This window comes from Balaenoptera borealis (assembly GCF_965194805.1).
Source record: "Balaenoptera borealis genome assembly, chromosome: 15".
In the NCBI taxonomy this organism is placed as follows: domain Eukaryota; kingdom Metazoa; phylum Chordata; class Mammalia; order Artiodactyla; family Balaenopteridae; genus Balaenoptera; species Balaenoptera borealis.
In genome coordinates this window covers 70,744,492-70,759,726 of record NC_138871.1, presented here as the reverse complement: position 1 = coordinate 70,759,726, position 15,235 = coordinate 70,744,492, and the positions used below count along the sequence as shown (strand labels likewise).

The 15,235-nt window shown below is 45.6% G+C and overlaps 1 protein-coding gene across 1 annotated transcript; it reads left to right on the top strand.

The window, feature by feature from the left end:
• Window positions 1-10,703: 10,703 nt before the first annotated feature.
• TCF23 (transcription factor 23) lies at window positions 10,704-14,799 on the top strand. Its single transcript, XM_082357783.1, has 3 exons — window positions 10,704-11,117; window positions 11,825-12,067; window positions 13,944-14,799. Exons 1-3 carry the CDS (start codon window positions 10,896-10,898, stop codon window positions 14,121-14,123), a joined length of 645 nt encoding a protein of 214 aa, XP_082213909.1. The 5' UTR covers window positions 10,704-10,895; the 3' UTR covers window positions 14,124-14,799.
• Window positions 14,800-15,235: the final 436 nt, after the last annotated feature.

The following is a 15,235-nucleotide window of genomic DNA, read 5'->3' as shown; positions in this document are numbered from 1 at the left end:
CAACTTCAAAAGGGAACGCATGACAGAAGCTCTGCCTTCACCCATCTGCTGCCTGTGTTCTCCATGAAGCCCACTTGGACCAATGTGGCAGAACCTGCCCTGCTATATCCGTGGCCTGGCTGCTGGGGATGAAGCCCAAGACTGGGACAAAGTTGTACTTCACATGGCTGTCCACACACAGGCATGCAGGTGGTTCCATAGCAGCAGAGATAGCCAGGCACAGCATGAACCTTTGCTGTGCCCTGTAGATGAGTCTCAGCCCTCAGAACCGTAGCTGCCTTCAAGATAAGCTTGCTGAGGCCCAGTCTGCCTGCTCTGCTGCCTGGTAGGAAACTTGTGCAAGATGTTAGAGCACTAGAAATGGCCCCTGTACCCTTTGGCCTGGGAAGTACCACCCCTGTACATCAGTCTTACCCTGTCTGGGTTCACCACTTGGGGCTTTGTGGACACTGTCTTTCACTGTGTAAGTTTTCCTTTCTACTCTAGCATCCCTGCTGAGATGCCACCCTGAGGTAAAAGTCCGAGAAGTCCCAGGTTAAACTGGCCATGACTTTGCACTCCTGAGGACTGAGCATGTAGGTAGAGGAGCTCCCTGAGGGTGTCCAGGTCACCTAACTCTGGGAATGCACTTGGGCACAAGAAGATCTCTTTCCACGTGGCTGCAAGTGTGGATTTATCTTTTTCTTCCTTCCTACTCTGTGTCCTGGCTCAGAAAAGTTGGAGCCAGATTGCCCTCCTTCCCTGATGGGTAAGTTCCTACAGAAGGAAAGACATCATACCCATTTACCATCTGGCAAGGGCTTTCATGGGTTCCCCTAGAAGTCTGGCTTTGGCATTGACCTGATTACATTTCAGATGGGCTCTGAATGGAAGCTTCAGGAGAGGCCTACCTTAACAAAAACTGAATGCATTCTGAGAAAGACAATACTGAACTGAAAGCCTAAAAATACTTGCCACTCATTCTATGAGCCACTCCTCATCTCACAGATGGTTAGAATGCAAGAAACTCTGGAATGCCCAATTTGTCCCCTCACGGTGGTGTTTTCTGTGGGTGACTTTTCAAAACTGGTCTGAGGGTCTTGGGATGGAAGCCCCTATTGACTCTTAGCTCATCACTTGAAGTTGGCGTCTGATAACTTCAGAGTAGCTACATGTATATGGGAATAACAAAAGACAGTTCTGTTATGTCTGAAAAGTATGCAGTTTTTGCTCTTTCCATCCAAATGCCATTCTTCTGTCCTGAGGGCATGGTGAACAAGTCTGTCAAGATTAGAATGATCTTTGACCCCAAAGAGGATTGCCACAATAGTTTCTTATGATTCTGAGTTTCAACAGCAGAAAAGTTCAAGTACAAGGCAAAGTTCTTATGCCACTTAGAAGGTGTGGCTGTCTCAGGCAGAGCTTGGAGATGTTTCTTGTCAGTCTCATCTTGCGAGTCCTGCCACAGAATGGTCGGCCTGTTGGAGTCATTTGAAATTTTGGTTTTCCCAGAGGCCCAAGGCCTTGCCCATTTTCTGAGCCAAATGTTGCTCTTAGACAGGTGAACTGCCTGGCCATTCTCAGAGCTCTGCACTGTTCTCTTCCAAGAGAACTGCCCAGATTTTTGAAAGAAAATTCTTGCTATATAGGATTTTTGGCTTTTCTCGTTTCCTTAATGACCTATTTCTAAGAGCATTCTGTACATTAAAGTGTTGGAATTCCTAGATGAAATGGATAAATTCATAGAAAAATATAAAATACCAGATATTTATAAGAAGAAATAAGGAACTTAAACCAATCAATAAGAAACTAAAATTGAGATGAAAGTTAAAATTTCTTCACCTCTTTACCAAAGAAAACACCCAGGCCCAGTGGTTTTTTTTTTTTTTTAAGAAGTTTGAGCACAAAGACCATGAGCTCTTAGCGGTCTTCTCTCTCCTAGGGGCATTTTGCTTTTTTTTTTTTTTTTAAATTTTATTTATTTATTTATTTATTTTTGGCTGTGTTGGGTCTTCGTTTCTGTGCGAGGGCTTTCTCTAGTTGCGGCGAGCGGGGGCCGCTGTTCACCGCGGTGCGCAGGCCTCTCTCTGTTGCGACCTCTCTTGTTGCGGAGCACAGGCTCCAGACGCGCAGGCTCAGTAGCTGTGGCTCACGGGTCCAGTTGCTCCGCGGCATGTGGGATCTTCCCAGACCAGGGCTCGAACCCGTGTGCCCTGCATTGGCAGGCAGATTCTCAACCACTGTGCCACCAGGGAAGCCCCCCAGTGGTTTTACAAGTAAGTTTTACCAGACTTTCAAGGAAAAGTTAATTTACATCTTATATAAAAAGTTGTTTTAGAAAATAGAAAAAGAAATACAGCCAATATTTTATAATAACTCTAAATGCAGTATAAGCTATCAAAATTTTAAATCACTATGTTGTACATGTGAATAATTTATATTATAAATTATTAAATTATTTATATTTAATATAAATATTAATTTAAATATTATAAGTATTTATAATATATTATTATAGTATAAACAATAATATATTATAAATCAACTATATCTCAATTTTTAAAGTTAAAAAAATGAAAATAGAAAAAGAGTGAGGTTGTATGAGGTTGCATTGTATGAGTTTATTGTAACCTTGACTCTGAATCCAAATAATGATAATTAAAGAAAAGAAAATTATAATCTCATTTCACTTATGAAGTAGTTGTAAAAATTCTAAGTAATGTATTTACTAAATGAGTCAGACAGTGTATTTTAAAAAAATGAATCACATTCAAGTGGGATTTTTTCACAGGAACTCAAGGAAAATTTATCATCAGAAAATCTAATGACGTAATTTAGCATATTAATAAGCTGAGGGAGAAAAATCACGATTAACTCATGATTATGCAGAAAAAGGTTTTGATAAAGACCTACACTTACTGATGATTTTAAAAACCTCTTAGCAAACAAGGAATAGGGAGTACTTCCTTAACTTGGTAAAGGTCATATGTCAAAAACCTACAGCAAATATTACGCTTAATGAAGAAATATAGATACATTCTATTTAAGATTAGGAGAAGAAAAGGGTGTCCACTATCACTATTTTTTTTTTAATTTATTTCTTTTTTATTTTTGGCTGTGTTGGGTCTTCCTTGCTGCACGCAGGCTTTCTCTAGTTGCGGTGAGCAGGGGCTACTCTTCGTTGTGGTGCGCGGGCTTCTCATTGTGGTGGCTTCTCTTGTTGTGGAGCAAGGGCTCTAGGCGCGTGGGGTTCAGTAGTTGTGGCACACAGGCTCAGTAGTTGTGGCTCACGGGCTTAGTTGCTCTGCAGCATGTGGGATCTTCCCTGACCAGGGGTCAAACCCGTGTCCCCTGCATCGGCAGGCAGATTCTTAACCACTGCACCACCAGGAAAGTCCCACTATCACTATTTCTGGTTAACAGTACTGGAAGCACTAGTCGATCCTCTAAGGAATGATGAAAAAACAAGTATAAAGATTGGAAAGGAAGAGATAAAATTGTCATTATTTTATCTGCTTAGAAAAACCAATGGAATCAACAGAGTATTAAGACCAATAAGAGAGCTCAGCAAGGTTGCTGGATTCAGGATAAACTTTTAAAATGTAATAATATTTCTGTATAGCAGCCATAATCAGCTAGAAAATATAATAAGAATAAGAGCATTCTCAAGAGCAACAAAAACTATGAACTACTTAGTTGAACAAAACTATTTCACTTAAGCAAGAATACACAGATGATCATACTAAGTGAAGTAAGTCAGACAGAGAAAGACAAATATCACATGATATCACTTATATGTGGAATCTAAAAAATGATACAAATGAACTTATTTACAAAACAGAAATTGATTCACAGACATAGAAAACAATCTTATGTACCAGAGCAGAAAAAGGAGGGAGAGATAAATTAGGAGTCTGGGAATAACAAATACACACTGCTACATGTAAAATAGATAAACAACAAGGACCTACTGTATAGCACAGGGAACTATATTCAGTATCTTGTAATAACTTATAATGGAAAAGAATCTGAAAAAGAATAGATATATACATATATATGTATAACTGAATCACTTTGCTGTACAACCCAAACTAACACAACATTGTAACTCAACAATGAATCAATTGTTATTGAATCAATACATCAATAGAATTAAAGAAAAAAAGAATACACAGACATTTGTGGAGTAAACTACAAAATTAATAAAGGATATAGAAGATGTTTGAAATAAAATGAGAGATATTTCATGTTTTTGGAAGGATTGACTTCAAAGTATAAAGATGGCAATCCTCCCCAAATTAACCCCTGGATTCAATGAAATCCCAATCAGAATTTCAGTTGAATTTTTTAGAAACTCAGCAAACTTTCTCTAAAATCTATATAGAAAAATAAGGGTCCAGATATAACTAAGTCAACCTTGGAAAAAATAAGCATTAAGAGAAGAGTTTTATCTCACCAAGTATTAAGACATGCTACAAAGTCATAATAATAAAGCAGTGTGATGTTGGCTCAAACACAGACAAAAAGATCAGTAGAACAGAGCAGAGAGCTCAGAAATTGACCTATCTATAAATACGGGAACTTAGTATGTGGTAAAGTGGGAGCTGCAACAAAACAGGGAGAGGAGGCACTGTTTCATAGGTGATGTTGGGAAAACAGTCTCCCAATATGGAGAAAACAAAACAGAATCTCTACCAAGCTCCATACACAAAGGATGCTCGAATTCATCAGTTGTCAGATAAGGACAATTTAAAACAGCCCTTACAAATAAGATGGCCCTTTATAGCTAGTCAACCGTAAAACTAGGAATCTGGTTAATACTAGGTAGCGGTGAAGATGTGGGGCTCCAGGGCACGTGCAGTGCCGCTGGACGTGCACACACTGTGGCCATTCTGGATGGCACTCTGGGAGTACCCAGCATTCTGCTCCTGGACGTGTGTTTTTAAAAATCTGACATGAATCCATAAGGAGATATGCGATGGTATTCGTGACAGCATTGTTTGGGGCGATAAGGAATTGGAGACAATCTGGATGTCCATCCCTGGGGCTCTGGGTGGTCAAAATGTGACGGGTGCACACTGTGGAGTACCCTGCAGCAAATTAGAAGCAAAGGACTTAAAAACATAGGAAGGAATGGAAGAAGTAACAATGTGATCTGAGACATAAGTAGTATTGTATTATATATTTGCAATATAAATGCATTATCATTTTTTTTTTTTTTTTTTAATGGCTGTGTTGGGTCTTTGTTTCTGTGCGAGGGCTTTCTCTAGTTGCAGCAAGTGGGGGCCACTCTTCATCGCGGTGCGCGGGCCTCTCATTATCGCGGCCTCTCTTGTTGCTGAGCACAGGCTCCAGACGCGCAGGCTCAGCAATTGTGGCTCACGGGCCCAGTTGCTCTGTGGCATGTGGGATCTTCCCAGACCAGGGCTCGAACCCGTGTCCCCTGCATTGGCAGGCACATTCTCAACCACTGCGCCACCGGGGAAGCCCAAATGCATTATCATTTTAATGATTTTTAAATCCATTCATGCAACAATGCACATGGTTCAACGACACGCATTGCATTAGTTATCTATGGCTGCTTACCAGATTACCCCCAAACTTAAACAGCAATCAGCATGTATTATCTCACACGGCTTCTGTGGGTCAGGAATTCTACAGGTTAGAGCAGCTTAGCTGGGTGACTCTGCCTCAGGGCCTCTCATGGGTTGCACGCAAACTGTTGGTCAGGACTGCAGTCATCTAAAGGCTGAACTGGTGCTGGAAGGTCTATTTTTGAGGTGGTACACATACACACATGGTTGCTAGTTAGTGCTGGTGTGGTTGATAAACTTGAGTTCCTCACCACTTGGGCCTCTCCTCAGGGCTACTTGAGTATCTTCATGACTTAACAGCTGGCTTCCCCCAGAGGGAGAGATCCCAGAGAGAGCAAGGAGGAAGCTGCAGTGTCTTTTATAACCTAGTTTCTCAGGTAACGCGCTGACACTTCTGCCACATGCTACCTGTTAGAAGCAAGTCCCTAGGTCCAGCCCACACTCACGGGGAGGAGGATTATGCTCCACCTTTTTTTTTTTTTTTTAATTTTTATTGGGGTATAATTGCTTTACAATGGTGTGTTAGTTTCTGCTTTATAACAAAGTGAATCAGCTATACATGTACATACATCCCAATATCTCCTCCCTCTTGCGTTTCCCTCCCATCCTCCCTATCCCACCCATCAAGGTGGTCACAAAGCACCGAGCTGATCTCCCTGTGCTATGTGGCTGCTTCCCACTAGCTATCTATTTTACATTTGGTGGTGTATATATGTCTATGCCACTCTCTCACTTCGTCCCAGCTTACCCTCCCCCTTCCCCGTGTCCTCAAATCCATTCTCTACGTCTGCGTCTTTATTCCTGTCCTACCCCTAGGTTCTTCAGAACCATTTTTTCTTTTCTTTTTTTTTTTAGATTCCATATATATGTGTTAGCATACTGTATTTGTTTTTCTCTTTCTGACTTACTTCATTCTGCATGACAGACTCTAGGTCCATCCACCTCACTACAAATGACTCAATTTCATTTCTTTTTATGGCTGAGTAATATGCCATTGTATATATGTGCCACATCTTCTTTATCCATTCATCTGTCGATGGAAACTTAGGTTGCTTCCATGTCCTGGCTATTGTAAATAGAGCTGCAATGAACATTGTGGTACATGACTCTTTCTGAATTATGATTTTCTTAGGGTATATGCCCAGTAGTGGGATTGCTGGGTCATATGGTAGTTCTATTTGTAGCTTTTTAAGGAACCTCCATACTGTTCTCCATAGTGGCTGTATCAATTTACATTCCCACCAACAGTGCAAGAGTGTTCCCTTTTCTCCACACCCTCTCCAGCATTTATTGTTTGTAAATTTTTTGATGATGGCCGTTCTGACTGGTGTGAGGTGATACCTCATTGTAATTTTGATTTACATTTCTCTAATGATTAGTGATGTTGAGCATCCCTTCATGTGTTTGTTGGCAATCTGTATATCTTCTTTGGAGAAATGTCTATTTAGGTCTTCTGCCCATTTTTGGATTGGGTTGTTTGTTTTTTTGATATTGAGCTGCATGAGCTACTTGTATATTTTGGAGATTAATCCTTTGTCAGTTGCTTCATTTGCAAATATTTTCTCCCATTCTGAGGGTTGTCTTTTCATCTTGTTTATGGTTTCCTTTGCTGTGCAAAAGCTTTTAAGTTTCATTAGGTCCCATTTGTTTATTTTTGCTTTTATTTCCATTACTCTAGGAGGTGGATCAAAAAAGATCTTGCTGTGATTTATGTCAGAGAGTGTTCTGCCTATGTTTTCCTCTAAGAGTTTTATAGTGTCTGGCCTCACATTTAGGTCTTTAATCCATTTTGAGTTTATTTTTGTGTATGGTGTTAGGGAGTGTTCTAATTTCATTCTTTTACATGTAGCTGTCCAGTTTTCCCAGCACCACTTATTGAAGAGTCTGTCTTTTTCTCCATTGTATATTCTTGCCTCCTTATCAAAAATAAGGTGACCATACGTGTGTGGGTTTATCTCTGGGCTTTCTATCCTGTTCCATTGATCTATATTTCTGTTTTTGTGCCAGTACCATCCTGTCTTGATTACTGTAGCTTTGTAGTATAGTCTGAAGTCTGGGAGCCTGATTCCTCCAGCTCTGTTTTTTTCCCTCAAGACTGCTTTGGCTATTCGGGGTCTTTTGTGTTTCCATACAAATTGTGAAATTTTTTTGTTCTAGTTCTGTGAAAAATGCCATTGGTAGTTTGATAGGGATTGCATTGAATCTGTAGATTGCTTTGGGTAACACAGTCATTTTCACAATGTTGATTCTTCCAATCCAAGAGCATGGTATATCTCTCCATCTGTTTGTATCATCTTTAATTTCTTTCATCTGTGTATAGTTTTCTGCATACAGGTCTTTTGTCTCCTTAAGTAGGTTCATTCCTAGGTATTTTATTCTTTTTGTTGCAATGGTAAGTGGGAGTGTTTCCTTAATTTCTCTTTCATATTTTTCATCATTAGTGTATAGGAATGCAAGAGATTTCTGTGCATTAATTTTGTATCCTGCTACTTTACCAAATTCATTGATTAGCTCTAGTAGTTTTCTGGTGGCATCTTTAGGATTCTCTATGTATAGTATCATGTCATCTGCAAACAATGACAGCTTTACTACTTCTTTTCCGATTTGGATTCCTTTTATTTCTTTTTCTTCTCTGATTGCTGTGGCTAAAACTTCCAAAACCATGTTGAATAATAGTGGTGAGAGTGGACAACCTTGTCTTGTTCCTGATCTTAGAGAAAATGGTTTCAGTTTTTCACCATTGAGAACAATGTTGGCTGTGGGTTTGTCATATATGGCCTTTATTACATTGAGGTAAGTTCCCTCTGTGCCTACTTTCTGGAGGGTTTTTATCATAAATGGGTGTTGAATTTTGTCGAAAGCTTTTTCTGCATCTATTGAGATGATCATATGGTTTTTCTCCTTCAGTTTGTGAATATGGTTTATCACATTGATTGATTTGCGTATATTGAAGAATCCTTGCATTCCTGGAATAAACCCCACTTGATCATGGTGTATGATCCTTTTAATGTGTTGTTGGATTCTGTTTGCTAGTATTTTGTTGAGGATTTTTGCATCTGTGTTCATCAGTGATATTGGCCTGTAGTTTTCTTTCTTTGTGACATCTTTGCCTGGTTTGGGTATCAGGGTGATGGTGGCCTCGTAGAATGAGTTTGAGAGTGTTCCTCCCTCTGCTATATTTTGGAAGAGTTTGAGAAGGACAGGTGTTAGCTCTTCTCTAAATGTTTGATAGAATTTGCCTGTGAAGCCATCTGGTATGCTCCACCTTTTGAAGGGAGGAGTGTCAAAGAATTTGTGTACATAGTTTAAAAACACCACAAAAAGTATACATTAAACGAAAGAATATACATTAAACAGTTTGGAATGGTTGCCTATGATAGGGAATAGGATAAAAGGGAACAGATGGAAGGGAGGGAGGGAGGGAAGGAGGGAGAGAGGAAGGCTAACAAGAGGCCCTGCGTGGACCAAAAATGACAGTGTGCACCGAATTCTCTGCATCTGGAGTTAAAAAAAAAAAAAAAAGTAACTCAGTGTGCATCTTTTCAGTCTCCTTTCTATATATTCACATAAGCACAAAAACCTTTAAACTTTTTTTTTTTTTTTTTTTTTTGGCCACGTCATGAGGCATGCGGGATTTTAGTTCCCCAGCCAGGGATCAAACCTGTGCCCCTGCAGTCAGTGGCAGAGTCCTAAACTGGAAGGGAGGACTGGCAGAAGGGAGTCCGCCAGGGAAGTCCCTAAACCTTTATACTTATAGCTTTTGTTTTTTGGTGTTTTCTTTTAAAATCCTGGCTGGGATCTTATTATACATAGTGATCTACAACTAGGTTTTTTCACTTCACTGTGCATCTTGGAGAGTTTTCCCATGTCACTATACAGATGTCTGCTTCTTCTTATTACTGCATATCATTCCGCAGAATGGATATAGCAAAATCTATTTAATCACTTCCTTATCGATGGACACTCAAGTGAATTTTACTTCTCTTCTGTTTTCCTTTCTCTCTGGTTGGCTGAATGTCTGTCTCTGTATATCCACCTTTGTTCCTCTGTCCTCTCTGCACTTTCCCTTTACTTATTTTGTCTCCTCTGGAGTTCAAGATTGGAGGATAAGGGACGTGCAATGACTCTGCTACAGGCAGGGGTGGTAACCTGAGGGCAGGCAGGGCCGACTGTGGCAGGCTTGCTATTCCTTCGGCCTGCCTCCTCCTAACTAGCTGAACGGAGGATCTGATGCAGCTCAGCAAACATCCTGGTCCTTGCCTTCAAAGACCTCGCACCTAGCAGGGGAACAGACATGTGAGTAACCCACCCAAGGCAGAACGGTGTAAGGTAAGGAGCAGCCTTCCAAGTCTCACTGTGTGCCTGGGCTCTCATCCACCGCCATCACTTACTAGATGTTTGGCACTGGGCAAGTTATTTCACCTCCTGATACCTCAGTGTTCCCATCTGTAAAATGACGATGTAAGAGTCTTTTTTTCTTAAGACGTTGATCTGAGAAATAAGATAATACATGTAAAGTACTTAGCACAGTGCTTGGCATGTAGTGATCTAGAACACTGAACTGTTAGGAAGCTAGCCAGGGTGTAGTTGTGCATAGAATGGGGTACCAATAAAACAGGGAGAAAAAAAAACAAAACAAAACAGGGAGACGTGGGCTCTGGGTTCTGTGGGGTTGGAAGAAATCCTCACAAATCCTTTGGACATAACCCAAAGGATGGGCAGAGTTTCCCCTGGCAGAGCTAGAGGGAGGTATTCCAGGGGGACAAAAAGGTAAAAGTAAAAGCACTGAGGTGGAAATAAGAGGCATGTTTGGGGTATAGGGAGTAGCGCCCTCTGACTGGAAGGTCATTTTCACTGGCAAGGGGAGGAAAGGTCCTTTCAGGGATGTGCACAGCCAGGCTTCTGGCACAGGGAAGGGAGTTCAGGGCCCTTCCATGGACTTGAGCCCCAAAGCCGAAGCTGCAGGTCTATCCCAGGACCACAGTCAGGGTCAGGCAGGGATCCGGGAAGGGAGCTCCCTTCCCACCATCCTCCTGCCCTCTACAGCAGGGGCCTCCTCCCAGGGCCTGGCCACTCCCCACATCCAGCACCCCCGCCCCTCAGCCGGTTGGGAGGCAGTCAGGAGGCTTTTCGCGGGGGCTGTGCCGGTGGGCGGTTTTCCCAGAGCAAGGAGCGGAGCAGGACTGAGTTGGCGCTAGCTTCCTCAGATATAGACGTTGCTGGCTGGATGACCAACCTGCCCCGCTAGCGTGAGCCCAAGGGCTTCCTCAGGCCCTGTGCTCCTGTCCTGGGGGCTGCAGCATCATACCTCAGGGGTGTGGCATGTCTCAGAGAGAGGCCAGAGGGACACTGGCCATGCCAGGAGTAGGGAATAGCCCGGCCAAGGCCACACCGAGGTTGCTAGCAGGCACTGACAGGAAGAGGAGCCGCCTGAGCAGGACAGGGCAGGACCTGTGGGAAGAGACCAGCTGGAGCAACCAAAGATGGAGCAGAGCTGCCCCAAGCCCTCGAGGGGCCAGGGCCAGGAGCCTGGCTCGTGGCCGGGTAAGAAAGCCGGGCCCTGAAGAGGTAGCTGGGAGAGGCAGGCATGGGAGGGGCTGCGATGTCCCCTCTGATGGCAGAGCCTCACTCATGGTTACTGCCCTGCCCAAGAGAGGGGACATTGGCCAACTTCCGCTCCAAGGCTCCATGCTTGGGTGGTTAGGGAAGTCAGAGCCGGTCTTAACCAGAGCGCGGCTCAGAGAGCTGGCCCAACTCACTTCTCTCAAGGAAACTGAGGCCCGGAGAAGTGATATGTTTCCCAAGGTCCCAGAGCAGCAGTCAGCGACAGGGCCAGCACGCTTTGGTGTCCTTTCCTCTTTACCACAGTTGCCTCTACGTCTCAGGACCTGGCTGGGCCTAGGGTCAGCCCTACAGAGCAGGGCAGGGCTGTGTGCTCCCTGTGGCCCCAGGGCATCCTGATAAGCAGGGTTCAGACTTAGGTGTGGACGCAGCAAGGGCCAGGGGGAGGCACAGTGGAGGGTGGGAAAGAGTACAGGACTCTCGGTTCTGAGCCCAGATGAGGTCTTCTCTCCATTTCCTCTGCCGTAAAGCGGGGCCGGGCTGAGAGCAGACAAAGTGGGGACGAGGCCCTTGGGTCTCTGTCGTCCGGCATGCTACTACCCTGGCAGGAGACCTTGCCCTAGGATGCTCTTAGCAACCAGGGGCGATGGCGTCCGGTCAGACCCGCTCACCCGGCGTCCTCTGTGCAGAGTGAAGCCAGTCCTGAGAACGCCGCTCGGGAGCGGAGCCGGGTGAGGACGCTGCGCCAGGCCTTCCTGGCCCTGCAGGCCGCTCTGCCTGCCGTGCCGCCCGACACCAAGCTGTCCAAGTTGGATGTGCTGGTGCTGGCCACCAGCTACATAGCCCACCTCACCCGCACACTTGGCCACGAGATGCCTGGCCCCGCCTGGCCACCCTTCCTGCGTGGACTCCGCTACTTGCACCCTCTCAAGGTAGGTCACGGGCCCGGGGCCTTGGGGAAGGGGCTTTGGGATGGGGGATACTGGACTCAGTGCCCCTGCCCTCGGCAGAGCTGACGCTGGGGCTGGCTGCTTCCTGCTCTCTCAGGGGGAGAAGAGCTGAGGCTGGCTCTTGGGACTGGAATGATAAAGTTTCTCATGGGATGCAGTGGGAGTGATGACTGGAAATGACTTCATGAGAATATGGTTCCTCCAAGGGGAGGGAAATTCTTAGAGGCCCCAAGACTCCGGAGCACTTAGTGGTAGAGGACAAAAGGGGGTAGTTTCCAGGGCTGGGGCCTGGCAAAGAAACCACACCTAGGAGATTCCTAGATTCCAAGGGGCACCATGCCACTGTACAGTGCCTTGGTGTCCTCTGGACTTCTGTCTCAGGAGGGATCCCCCTTTGGAGAACAAAGCTCTAAGAAAGCATCACTCTAGATAACTCTTGGTTACCAAGCTGGGTGGGGGAGTGGCAGGGGCTGGGAAAGGGGGAAGGAGGGCTTCCTGCATGCATCACTTACCCGACTGTCACCTACCTTTCCTGAACCTCAGTCTTATTATACGGAAAGGGAAGATAACATGAGTCTGACTTTGCTTCCAGGGTATGAAATGAGATCATGAAGGAAAAGTATGATTAACAATAATCATCATCGCAATAACAGCTAACATTATCTGGGGGCTAAAGTAATGCCCAGAGCTAGACTAAATGCTTTAGTGCATTTTTATCTTTTAATCTGCACAAGAACCAAATGAGAATTTAAAAAAAGAAAATGAAAAAACAAATAGAAAAAGAACCAAATGAAGATTACTTTACAGATGAGGAAACTGAAGCTTAGGTAGGTTAAGTGGCTGAATGCAGTTCAGGCCCGGGGCTCATAGCCACTAAGCAGGCCCCGGGCATGGGGTGGAGCACACTGTAAGTTGCTGACTGTGAGTGTAGCTGTTGTAAAGGGTTGTCTTTGCCCTCTGAGGACAGCAACTTTATTTCTATGGAGGATACTTTTCACCATCTCTCTTCCTTAAACATCATAGTTCTGAAATGTCTTGAAACTTAAGATATTTTTCTTTCATATAAATACAACTAAAATGCAAGAATTTGAGACTAAAAGGGGCAACTCTGAAATGCCAGTGGTGGCACCTGGTGCAGTGTCCCCGGGTGGCACAGTTGCTTGCTTAGCTGTAAGATGGCGGCCAAGGTGAGGCCCTTGCAGGAGGCAGGTGATGCATAAGTATGTTGAAGAATGAGTAAATGAGAGCCCAGCTAGGTCTAGCACTCTGGCAGCTGGGTGGGGTGGGTTAGCTAGCCAGGAGCAGTGGCCCTCAGCCCCCAAGTGGGGGGCTGTCAAGAGGAGGGCAGACCTCAGAGCCAAGTCAACCTGGCCTTTTCTGGGACTGGCCACGCTCCTGCTGGAAGGATGGACAATCCTGGGAGGTCCCCTGCTTAGGGGGAGTGGGCAGCACTGACATCTGGGGCCACAGGCACTTGCGTCCGGGACTGGGCAAGAGAAGGGGTCAGGACTGTTCAGTGTCAGGAGGAGCCTGCCCTTGCCCCACTCTGCTGCCCTCCCCACTGCCCAGGCCCTGGCTGCTGCCAGCTCTGCCGCCCGCCTCCCTCCCCACCATCGGGGGCTCCTCTTGGGGCCCTTGCTTTTCTCAGACGGCTCCTCCTGTGCCTCTCAGCCAGGCTCAGGTGGTCAGGAGAATTTGTGAAGCCATGAGTGGTGGTGAGCCTGGGACCGCTGTCATCGGAGCAGTCGTGGGGACGGGTCTCAGGGAGGGAGGCTAGGGAAGGCCCGGTCTGGGGTGCCGAGGACGACGAGGGCTGTGCCAGTGAGCATGACCCTCATCCCCTCCCCATGTCTTGCAGAAGTGGCCGATGCGATCGCGTCTCTACGCCGGAGGCCTGGGGTGCTCTGGCCTTGACTCCACCACAGTCGTCACCTCGGGCCAAAGAACAAAGGAGGCAGAGACCAGACCCCAAGTCTCTGGAGAGGCAGATGCTCTTCTTCCCGCCAGGCCGCTCTCACCAGCACCTGGTGACAAGTGATCATCACAGTCGCCCTTTTCTCCTGGGCTGTGACTCAAGCTTAGGGACCTGGATTCTCTGCCAGGCCCTGCCTGTCTTCATTCTGCCTCTCACCCATCGATCTGATTCAGGCTCCACTCCCAGGTTCCAGCACACGGACCAGGCAGAGGAGTGGGCACCTCTGTGACGGAGAGTACTCAGGAGGACCAGGGAGCAGATCCTCATCTTGTCCCCCACGGGTGATGCCCCAGTGGCTCCCTTGTGGCAGTTACAGGGAAGTGGGCAAGGAAAGGGTCTGACTGAGTTGGAAGTTGAGTTAGGGCACTGTCCCTTGCTTTTCTCCCCTAAGGTTCCCACAGACCCTCTGGAGATTGCAAGAAGACAGACACTGCTGCACATGTACAGAGGTAGCGGCTGAGGCTGGCAGCAGCTGCAGGTGCTGATGGGAAAGCCAGGGTCCAGACAGGCTCTCGGCAGCTGTGCGTGTGAGCAGAGCTGGGCCGGGGTCACATAGGTAGAGAGGAAACTGAAGAAGGGAATATACTTGGTTATTGCACTGCAAGATGCTTACCCAACATCAGGAACTTAGGAATTTTGTATCTGCATTATGGTCTCTCCAGCTGCCCCTCATCACTACATTTTCTCCCTCTCTGGGCCCTGCACCCTTCTACTCTTCTCTTGCTATGAGCTATATTTACAGGTTAAACCATAAAGCTTACATTGCTTACATTCCAGTATCCAGAGAAACTTGTACATAGTCCTAGCTGCCTAGTTTGAGATTTTATCCCAGAGGCAACTCTACCTTAACTGAACCAGGCAGCATCTTAAGCCCTCACGTTTGAAGGTTTTGATAGACTCAGTTACATCCTTGAAGGACCTGAGAAGGAGAACGTATATCTTTTCCAGGGGATAATAATTACAATCTTCCATCGTATTAGAAACCTAACCTCCAGGACAAACAAGATAGGCCTGGGTTCACAGGGTTCCTTGTATGATTTTGGCCGAAGGCCCCACTGACTCAGGAGTCATTTCTACAATCTGTCTACAACGAGCTCCCTCCGGCCAGCTCCTCCCCACAGGCACTGCCCTCCCAGGCTCTCCCTTAGTCCTGCCATGGGGCGCCAGAAATCAGA